Consider the following 12330-nt stretch of genomic DNA (forward strand, 5'->3'; position numbering starts at 1 on the left):
TTTGCATTTCCCTGATGATTAATGATATAGAGCATTGTTTCATAGATCTGTTAACCATCTGTATGCCTTCTTTGGAAAAATGTCTGTTCAGGTCTTGTGTCCATTTTTAATATTATTATTATTATTATTATTAGATAATGAGTTGTATGAGTTCCTATATATTTTGGATGTTAATATCTTATCAGATATATAATTTACACATATTTCCTCTCATCAGTAAATTCTCTTTTCATCATTTTGATGGTTTCCTTTGCTGTGCAGAAGCTTTTAGTTTGATATAGTACACTCAATTTTTCTATTGTTGTTTTTGTTTTTGATATTAGATATAAAAAAATCATAACCAAGACCTAGGTCAGGGAGCTTACTGCCTATGTTTTCTTCTAAGAGTTTTATGGTTTCAGGTCTTAGTTCAAGTCTTTAATCCATTTTGAGTTAATTTTTGTGTATGGTGTAAGATAGTGTCCTGTTGCATTCTTTTTCATTTGGTTGTCAAATTTTCCCAATAGCATTTATTAAAGAGACTGACATTACCTATTGCATATTTTTGGCTCCTTTGACATAAATTAACTGACCATATATGTGTGGATATATTGTACTTTTGTTGCATGAATAGGCCCCAATTGCTCTGATAAGTAATAAGTACAAGTTAAATCACGTGTTGTGTTTCAGAAGGAGTTTCTTGTGAAAGTCTGGGAGAAATTATTTTTTTCTTAGGAGATTCCCCTCACCCCAGGGGATTCTTTCTTAGCAACAGAAATGCATTTACAAGCAATTCTAGAAATCATGAGCAATTATCATGATAGGTGGAATATATAAGCAAGTATCAAAGAGAAAAGTAGATCACGCACTGACATACACACACACACACACACACATCCCCCTAAGTGATGCAGACATGATGCAGTTCAGCTAATTTGTGCAAAGCCCAGAGTTATTAGATCTTCTGACTTTTCAAAAAAATTATAAATCTGGATGTATTTCTGGACTGTTGTCAAATTTAAAATTTTTCAGTTTAATGTGGCCATTTTTAAAAATAAAAATCATATAGATTTAAGGTATGCAATATGAAGTTTTGATATCATATACATAGTGAAATCATTACTAGACAAGCTAATTAACATATCCATCTCCTCACATTGTTACGTTGTGTGGGGGTGTGTGGTGAGAGCACCTGAGATGTTCTCTCAGAAAATCCCCATTATATAATACAGTAGTATCAACTATAGTCACCAAGCTGTACACTGGATTTTTAAACTTATTTATCCTACATCATTGCAGCTTTGTATCATTTGAGTCACCGCTCCTGATTTCTTTATAAGTCAATGAAACAGCTCCTCTTTGGATGGAATTTAGGTAATAAGGCAGCAGTTTGTGACCTTCATCTCCACGTTATAAATGCATCGTGTATATGACTATCTCTACAAAGTGTGTGTCCTAAAGACAGGAAGGTGATGTGTAATGTAATCTGAAATACTCAGGACTTTATGAAATGACTGCCATATAATAAATACAGAAAAATATATTGAATAAATCTAGTCTATGTTTTATTCAGATGAAGGTGAAATAATAAGCTGAAGAATCTGGAAGGCAGTACGCCCAAAGAATGTTTGTTGAGACAAAAATGCCCTTGAAGTTTCTGCTGCCATCCTTATTTCTTCTTATTTTTCTTAACTTTAACATCATAAACATTGATAAACATAATATCTATAAGTATAAATAACAATGTATGTATACATTGACATATATCTGAACAAATTAGAATATTTAAAATAGTTTCTAAAATTCTTATAGCTAACCACACCCCTCATGTAAAATGATAGCATTACTATTTTCAAATTTGAGTGTGGTGAACATGATTCTAGTACCATAAAGTTACCTCACTCTTTAAAATAGTTTTCTCTGTTTCCATGCCACACTATAATCATGTGAATATATGTGTATTGGCTGTTGTTCCAGAACAGAAGCATGCTGACCTCCTTATTCTTTAAACTATTTTCCCTGATTTTAATCCTATTGTCCTCCTCTCATTTTAAATATTTAATACATATCTCCTCTGAAATGTACAACCTCCCCTCACCTCTCAATCAAGGGCATCTACTCTGCCTGTTAATTACTATTAACATTCAAACATGTGGTTGTCATTGTTTTCATCTTAAAGACAAAAAAAATAAATACATTATTGATTCACTTCTGTATCTAGCTAATCATGCTTCATTTTCTTTTCTTTTAGAGAAAAGAATTTTTAAAATGTTGAGGGGTGCTTGGGTGGCTCAGTTGGTTAGGCATCTGCCTTGGGCTCAGGTCATGATCTTAGGGTACTGGTTTCAAGCCCCGTGCTGGGTTCCCTGCAAGCAGGGAGTCTGCTTCTCCCTCTCCCTTTGTGCATGCTCTTTCTCTCTTTCTCTCAAGTAAGTAAATAAAATCCTTAAAAAATATGAAATGTCAAACTCATTATCTTATTTGCTGTCTTTTAAACTCTCTGGAGACCACTCCAGTAGAGTTTCATCCACACTGCTTGGCCAAACTGATCCAGTCAATTCTATCAATAATCTATGTGCAATCAAATCCAATAAATTATCAGTCCTAATATAGTGTCATTTTTCAGCAAGATTTGATAGGGATTACTCCATTCTTATGTGCTTTTTCATCTATCTCAGTGGTCACTTTTTAATCACTTTGTGTATTTCTACTATCAGGCCTTAGAATATCATTTCTCATCCTTTTTCATTCACTCCTTGATATTCTCATCTGGCCACGTGACTTTAAATGCTACCTCTATGCTGACTCTCCCAGATACATACCTCCAGTATAAACCAACCCCTGCACTGAACTACACATGTGTATATACAACTGTCTACTCAGTATCTTCATTTATGTGCTATATATATTTAAACTAGACATATATTTGAGTTTCTGATCATGCCTATCTTCTCCTCTAAACCTCTTCTTTTCATAGCTTTTCTCATTTCAAAGACTATCAAATCCAGCCTTTGTATTGCTCAAGGCAAAATCTCGCCCATTCAATTCAATTTAAACAACCCAACTTTGATTACACTGAGCCAAATCTACTTCAATTCTAATTTCCAACTCCGACTGAATTGATGATCAATTTTGCAAAATTCTTGCTAGTCTCTGATTTTCAATGTTCTGTGACTGCATGTGCACATGTGATCTCTCTCTCTCTCTCTCTCACACACACACACACACACACAAACACACACAATCTCTCCTAATAAAAAACAAAACTTATTTGTTTAAAGATTTTGAAGTCACCTTCCCCTCTATTCTTTCTCTCATATCCGAAATTCAGTCCTCTGCTGATAACTGTGGGTTCTATCTTTTAAAAATACCCCTAATCTATTTCTCAACAATTGTATTTGCAACTGTAGTTCATACTACCCTCTTAATTTGTCTCCATTATTGTCATAGGCTTCCATCTAGTCTTTCTGCTTCCACCTCTGTTCTCCTCTGGTCTACTTCCAACACACTTGAGTGACTTTGCTGAAATGCAGGTCAGATTATATCACTCAAATGTCTTACCATGTCACTCACAGAAAAAGTCACAGGCCTTAATATAACCTCCATTGTCCTAAACAATTTGCCATTATCCAGTCCTATTCTATTACTTCTGGGAGCTCATGTACTAGCATTCTACCCTTTTTTTCTTTTTTTTTTTTTGTTTTTTGTTTTTTTGTTTTTTTTTTTGTTTTTTTTTTTTTTTTTTTCTACCCTTTTTTTCATGGACAAACCAACACCAGGCAATTGATCTACCTAGGTCACTGGAAAACTTTAACCACTGGTTTTGTGGCCTTTTGGCTTGCACTTCCCTCTTCCTGAAATTCTGTTTTCTATAGTATGCATTTTCCCACAATGGAAAAATCACACAACCACTTTGCAGCACAGTTAAGCTGTTGCTTCCTGAAGATTGTAAAAATATTAGCAACTTTTAAGTGACATTTCTCCCATTTTAAAAAAAGAGAGGATAATCTCACAAGGCAATCTGTGAAGTGACTTGCTATATTCTAAGAAAATCAGTCTCTTTAAAAAAAAATTTTATTACATGTTCCTTTTTTAAATTCTACAAAGTTTCATTTCTTTTGTTATAAAGATGTATTTATTTGAGAGAGAGAGAGACAGACAGACAGAGAAAGAGAGCATAATTGAGGGAAGGGGCAAAGGGAGAGGGAGAAGCAGACTCCTTACTGAGACAGGAGCCTGATGTGGGGCTTGATCCCAGGACCCTGAGAACTGGACCTGAGCCACAGTCAAATGCTTAACCAAAGGAGCAATCCAGGGCCCCCAAGTTTCATTCTTTAGAATAATGACATATATTATTATTTCCCACATTTTAACATAAATCACAAATAATAACTTACAAATGGCTATCAACTTTATGCAAGTTACTTCTGAAAAATAAAGGAAGCAAAGCTAATTATTTACATCTATGTATTTCAAATATAAGTGCCATTGTTTTCATGTAACCAAAAGGATGGGGTCATCTGATTTCAGCATGGTTTTCAAACTACTACATCCATTCACTAAGTCCTGTGGATCCCGCCCCCCCTTTTTTTTTTCATTTCCACTATGGCCAATGCACTCAGGCTCAGAATCTAAAATCAGACTATTACACTTACACCTCACTTATTTATTCTCTCCCATCTCTAATTCACACTTACATTTACTAGTAACTTTAGGTATCAGAGTGAAATTGAAAACTATTTATCAAATTTAATTGGGATGGTTGAAGGATATAATAAAAAAATAAATCCAAAAATATCAGCAAAGTATACATATGAATAGAAGTTTGGAAAATATATGTACTGGTGATAGGACTTCCTAAGCTATATTTGAGAGAGATTAATAGATGCTCAAGTAGGATATTAGGGAAATACAAAATACAGATTACAAAAAGAAGGGATAGATAGATAAATGGATAGATAGATAGATAGATGTTAGATAGATAGATATTGATTTGGGAAAAGTTAACTGGTAGAAAGTGAGGGTATGGATTTTCCCATAGTCCACAAAAAAGGGTGCTAAAATTGAGAGTTCCTTATGTTTATTATTTGTGTGAAGTATCTGCATTTTGTTTTTAAAGGGTTATACCGTCTAACTGTTTCTGAATCTGCACCCACTGGGACTTCAATAGGAAGAATCATGGCATATGATAATGACATTGGAGAGAATGCAGAAATGGATTACAGCATTGAAGATGATTCACAGACATTTGACATAATAACTAATAATGAGACACAAGAAGGAATAGTTATATTAAAAAAGGTAGATATATTTATAATATTTACTTCACAGAATGATAAAAATCAAATCAGAAATACATATAATTATTTTGTATAGCCAGTTAGTTATTGCTTCATTAAGTAATTGAAATGAGAACTGAATTGAAATGTGATTTATGGTTTAGGGAGCAAAGGAACTCAGAGATGAGACAGAGGTATTACAGAGTCTCAAATTATTTGTAGAGTATTTTTTTTAATTATTTTTTAAAGATTTTTAGAGGACAAGCTTTTTGGAAAGATCTTAAAATTAATACTCAATCCTATAGGATATTTATGCCCAGAAAAGTATAATTTTAATCCTAAAATCCAAAACATTTTGTAATAGATATAAATAACAAAACACAGAGATTTGCTATGCGGCTGCTTAATGATAATATCGGAGGGATCTAAGCAAGTACATGAGAAGCAAAATGTAACTAAAAAGCAACTAAGACTTAATAACCCAAACTTTTTTTTTTTTTAAATAATGCCTTGGGTTAATGAAGCCGTTTATTCTTCTGCACACTGTATTTCTTTGTAGAAAGTGGATTTTGAGCACCAGAACCACTATCTTATCAGAGCAAATGTTAAAAACCGCCATGTTGCTGAGCACCTTATGGAATACCATGTTGAAGCTTCCACCACCTTCGTAAGGGTCCAGGTAGAGGATGAGGATGAGCCTCCTGTTTTCCTCCTCCCATATTACCTATTTGAAATCTTGGAAGAAAGCCCACATGGATCATTTGTAGGCATGGTCTCTGCTACAGATCCAGATCAGAGGAAATCTCCCATCAGGTATGTGTGCAAAGCAGCTTTGTATTAATAAATGAGTGATTACAAGTTAGCCTGAAAATAAAATGTCATAGAAATGTAACAAAGATAAATCTGTTATTCCTTTATGTGGCACTTATTAAAGGTGCAACAGTTTAAACCAGTTAACTATTGATAAAGTTGTGGTAAAATAAGCAATTATAGCTGTACAGTTGTTAGTCACCAACCAGAATTCAATGAAATCAGTTCTATTAATTGGGGTGAGGGAAAAGAAACCATTGATTATGCTAAGTCAGAAGCAAATCTGAACAAAATATGCTCTATTTAAATACTACTAAATTAATATTTAAAAATTGAGAAAGCTTTCACAGGATACCCCTTAAAATAGTAACATGAAATTAGTCCACTTGGTTAGGAACAAGTTTCTGTGTTGCAATTAAATAATATTTACCATCTATTAATCTAGTCTGTTATTTTCAGGTGCTATATTTTCATATTTTTTCAGTATTTGACTGTAGACCTGGTCATACAGGAAAACAAAACCTGTTACATGTCTCCTTCCACCACCTTCCCTTATTCCTCTGTTCTCCATGCTTCACAGTTCTGAGAATTTTACAAACTTCCATGTATTTATTAAGATGTGGCTATTGCTTTGTATTTTGTAGGGGCTTTGATTCAAAGAAGCTTCTTTTAAGTTTTTGAAACAGAGAAATGCTCCCACTTTCCCAGTGTAATTCCTAGTCATAAAACACCGCCTTCTGATATTTAGATATAGTTCCCACTTAGTAATAGTACTTTCTGTAATAAATATAAGTATATTTGTCATATTTCATGTATATAATTATAACCCAGTAATTAGATTTTTAAAAGTAGTATATATAGTCACCTATGTATTTTGAGAATACTAAGGAATACATAATTCTAAAATAATGCCTTTACAGATTAAGATGTTTATTATACTATCATTTATAATAATGAAACATTGGAAACAATTTAAATATCTAATCATAGTGGTATAAGTAGGCGATGGATGATAAATGCTTGAAATGATGCGTATAAACATAGCATAATTTAAAAATAATACAAAATTACTAGAGTTGTGTGTTTACTACAAGTAAAAATATTATCTATCTATGAGCCACATAAGTGAGCCACACCCAAATATTAATAGGTGTTATGTGTTTTTTAGTATCACTATTGGTGGTTACTTGATTTTCTACCAAGAATATTTTAGCTAATAGTTTTTCCCTTTATACTGAAATTAATCACTGTAAACATTTTTTAGTGCCTATCAAAAGAATGCTTTTAATGTCTTTTATGGACATTGTTTCATTTGGAGATGCCTTTTTAAAAAAGATTTATTTATTTATTTATTTATTTATTTATTTATTTATTTATTCATGAGAGAGACACAAGAGAGAGGCAAAGGCACAGGCAGAGGGAGAATCAGGCTCCTTGCAAGGAACCCAGTGTGGGACTTGATTCTGGAACCAGGATCATGCCCTGAGCCAAAGGCATACATTCAACCACTGAGCCACCCTGGTATCCCTGGAGGTGCCTTTTATATAAGACTGCTTTTCATATGTTTGTTAGGATGAAAATAGCCATTGAACACATTTCAGTAGGTATCCACCCACTGTTTTTGTTTTTATGGTTTTTTGGGGGAACAAAAGATCCAGAAAATGTTTGAAATCCAATGCTAAATGAGTTCAATTGACTTTTAGTGTGATATATCTTCCTTAATACTCACTTGCTACTACGTAGCAAGACATATAGAAACCAAAGGAAATTAAAGGGCATTCTATTTTGCCCTCAGGGTGTTCCCCATTTTGAGGAAAGAAATTAACATATAGAAAACAAATTGCTTTACACCTAATTCAAATAACTCATATTAACTTAGTTTTTCCCTCCATGTAAGAATTACCTGATATTTCTCCAAAGTATGGAGATTCTCAGGCTCAGTTTCAGCAAGTCTTCGGTGAGATTAACTGGTTTAACAAAGTATTCTCACCATTGTTGTCATTGTTAAGTGCAGAAAAGCTTGAGAAAATATCCCTTGAACATGAATTATAATAATAAGGTTTGTGGTGAATGTCTAAGAAAAATGGGGTGTAGATATTAAGAAAGAATGCAATAATTAGACCTGAAATTGGTCAGTCTTCAGCAAGACAACTGAGGGCAGGGGAAGAATAGACAAAAATTAACATTATCAGAAAGAGCATAACTTTTGATCCCATAAACATTAAACAATATTATAGGGAAAAGCCATGAATGACTCCAAGTCAAGAATTCAGACCAATTCCTTAGGAAAGTCCAAACATTCACATAAAAAGATAAATAACCTGGGTAGTCATGTATGTGACAAATAGGAAGAGCTTTGTGGGTTTTTGGGAATATAGGAGTCTTCTGTGGAAGAGGTTGTCATTAAACCTCTTTCATCTGTGTTCTAATGGAAGCACTTAAAAATCCTTGAAACACCTAGTAGATCTGCAGCCTACTTGGAAAAATCCCCATTTGTTTCTGGGGGTGGCTTTTGTGTGTCTCAGTTGCTTTATCTGTGAAGTGGGAATAGTACTTTCGTAGAGGCATATGAGGATTAAGAACACGAGGCATAGACATCTGGAGAAGCATGCGTGGAAGAACCATTTGTTTACCATTCAGGCAAGAGCTGTTGGCAATGGGAGAATGTGGGCACATTGTATTCATTCAGCATTTCTGTAGGAACGAAGAGTTGCATAAAAAAGAAATCCAAAATCAACCAAACATCAAAACTTCACATTTTAAGCTTTTGGCTCAAGCTCTTTCTAAAATGTATTGCACAAAACTTTCCTTTCTTAAATAGCGCATATTGACTATTTTAAAATGTTACTGATGATGCAAGGTCATGATCCTTAAAAACTTTTATTTGAAAATTACTTCAAACATTTGATTGGTTTTACTTGGAATGATTTATTATAGAAACAGCCTATTCTAGTTGCTCAATACAAGATATTAACGATTAAACTACTATTGCTCTTTGCCAACAGATCTGCTTTGAGTAGGAAATGTGACCATTTGTGGATATGGCAGTAAATTGCTTATAAAAGTTTAAAATGGGATTGAATTGAAACCAAATTCCTTTAAAGCTGAATTCTCTGTAACTTCTTTTTTTTTTTTTTTTTTTTTTTTTTTTTTTTTTTTAATTTATTTTTTTATTGGTGTTCAATTTACTAACATACAGAATAACACCCAGTGCCCGTCACCCATTCACTCCCACCCCCCGCCCTCCTCCCCTTCTACCACCCCTAGTTCGTTTCCCAGAGTTAGCAGTCTTTATGTTCTGTCTCCCTTTCTGATATTTCCCACACATTTCTTCTCCCTTCCCTTATTTTCCCTTTCACTATTATTTATATTCCCCAAATGAATGAGAACATATAATGTTTGTCCTTCTCTGACTGACTTACTTCACTCAGCATAATACCCTCCAGTTCCATCCACGTTGAAGCAAATGGTGGGTATTTGTCATTTCTAATAGCTGAGTAATATTCCATTGTATACATAAACCACATCTTCTTTATCCATTCATCTTTCGTTGGACACCGAGGCTCCTTCCACAGTTTGGCTATCGTGGCCATTGCTGCTAGAAACATCGGGGTGCAGGTGTCCCGGCGTTTCATTGCATTTGTATCTTTGGGGTAAATCCCCAACAGTGCAATTGCTGGGTCGTAGGGCAGGTCTATTTTTAACTGTTTGAGGAACCTCCACACAGTTTTCCAGAGTGGCTGCACCAGTTCACATTCCCACCAACAGTGTAAGAGGGTTCCCTTTTCTCCGCATCCTCTCCAACATTTGTTGTTTCCTGCCTTGTTAATTTTCCCCATTCTCACTGGTGTGAGGTGGTATCTCATTGTAGTTTTCATTTGTATTTCCCTGATGGCAAGTGATGCAGAGCATTTTCTCATATGCATGTTGGCCATGTCTATGTCTTCCTCTGTGAGATTTCTGTTCATGTCTTTTGCCCATTTCATGATTGGATTGTTTGTTTCTTTGGTGTTGAGTGTAACTTCTATTTTAATTCCCCCCTGAACACCAGTCTACAAATCAGTGTGATATTTTTAGAGACCTGTCAATTCAAGATTAAAATATTCTCATCTTGCCACATAATTATGGCAAACCTCATTGATGTCTCATCAAAGTCTTCAGGAATATATGTGCAATGAGAAGTCATCATTGAACCCAAGTTATTACTCTTCTTTAATTTTTATTATTAATCATTTGCAAGTAGATAACACATATTGAGTACTTCAAAGGCTTCTTTCATTGTGAGTTTGAGATCATTTTCCAGGCCTTTGCATGAGGGAATTTTATCTGGCTTCTTTCCATGCATGCTCTAACAGCATATTCCATCTACTATCTTACTTTTGGAGGATACACACACACACACACACACACAAAAAAAAAAAACCACATCTCATTTTTATTAAATATTATCAAAGCATTTTTCTTTAAACAAACAAAACCAAACAGTTCTCATATGTCAGCAATCAGGTAATTATAGTATCATGCAGATTTAGCAAGCATCTATATGGGTAGGAAAGAAACTCAGCAGTTTAGGGTGAGGATATGCTTTACATTGCTTCAAAGGAGAAAAAAGGGTTAAGAAGCATTAATTTTTACTGCTATTTAATTGTACTTCTCTTAATTTTGCAAATGACATTTTTACCATTTCTTTTTAGCTAAATCCTTCACTTGTTAAAATTTTCTCTTGGGATTGAGAATCAATTACGTGTTTAGATTTAGCATACATCAATTTAAATCTGAGACCATTTTAGTTTAGTTCTTTTCTTTTTAATCCTCACTGAGTGGAATCTTGAATATATGCATGCACCTTTCTAAAATTGTTCAGCATTACATTATCTATATGGAGTACGCATTTAATTTGTCTAATTGCCTCAAAAGGGTTTTATATATCACAGTTATACAGAGAAAATAATAAAATTAAAGAGTCCTTTTTCTTTGGTGCAGGTATTCTATTACCAGAAGCAAAGTGTTCAGTATTGATGACAATGGTACAATCATAACAACTAACCCTCTTGATCGAGAGATTAGTGCTTGGTACAACCTAAGTATTACAGCCACAGAAAAATGTAAGTACTCATTTAGGACCACACATTGGCTCAGCATATATTTTCAACCATTCAATAATCTCCAAATGTAGGGAAAGAAGCTAGCTTAAAATTTATTGGAATTGGAGTTAAATTATATATATATATATATATATATTCATATATGTGTATTTTATTTTATCATTTTAGATTACCAGTGTCTATTCATTCCTTTTATAGCTTATTTATATACTTACCACTAAATACTTTAAGACTTTTTATTGTGAAAAAAATGAATATAAATTTTGCAAGATTTTTAAAACTGGGATATATTTAATATATATTTTCTATAGGTTCTCTTAGAAGTTATGAATTTAATGAAAAAAAAAAGTCTTATGTACATCTCCCCCTTCAAATTTCACCCTTAAAAAATACATATAGGTGGAAAGAAGTTATAATATTCATTTCATAGGAATCTTCCACTTAGAGAAAAATTTCAATTTAGAGAAATGTTTAATTAATGTTATACATTTTTACTACTATCCAAGGAGTAGTAAACCTAATGAATGGGACTTAAAAGTAATTTAAAAATGTCTAGTAATATCATACCATTTAACCATAATCAGTTTAGACTGACTGTATGAGTTCATGAGGACACTATTCTGGAAATAAAATACAGAATGCCTGTGCCTTGTTCTATTTCTGGATCAAAGTGTTAGCTATATACTTGGATATTAGGGATAGGGTAACACTCCAACACAGCCTTTTAAAACTTCAGGCATTTACATATTTCAATGAAATTATGGGAAAAATATGAAGGAGTCAAACAACTAAAATTCATTGGTACATCAAAAACAGTAATCATAGTCAAGACATTTTCAAATTAAGCTTATAGTGGAAGCTGTGCTAACAGTCACATCTTCAGTACTCAGTGGGGACCAATTGTTATTGTTATTTATTTGTCTTTATTTATGTTTTTTAGTTTTGGGGTTTTGCTTCCAGAATTAGGCAGATGATTCCATTTTCAGATTGTAAAAAGTAGATAAAATTGTCCTAATTTACTACTTGTATAGTGTCTTCAAAATTATCAATTAATTTGTTATTAAGTCAAACATATTAATTAATTCAAGCTCAAAGGAATAGATACAATACAATATAAAAGATGATCAAGATCATTCCCTTTATTTAATTGATAGGCT

The 12330-nt window shown here is 33.3% G+C and overlaps 1 protein-coding gene across 1 annotated transcript in view; it reads left to right on the forward strand.

Moving 5' to 3' along the window:
• The window catches only part of CDH19 (cadherin 19), a 95717-nt gene that overhangs the window by 44335 nt on the left and 39052 nt on the right, over positions 1 to 12330 (forward strand). Inside the window, 3 exon segments of the mRNA XM_025422063.3 lie at positions 5099 to 5280; positions 5818 to 6071; positions 11052 to 11173. Coding sequence (XP_025277848.3) covers positions 5099 to 5280; positions 5818 to 6071; positions 11052 to 11173 — 558 coding nt within the window.

Source organism: Canis lupus, chromosome 1 (genome assembly GCF_003254725.2).
Source record: "Canis lupus dingo isolate Sandy chromosome 1, ASM325472v2, whole genome shotgun sequence".
NCBI classification, from domain to species: Eukaryota; Metazoa; Chordata; class Mammalia; order Carnivora; family Canidae; genus Canis; species Canis lupus.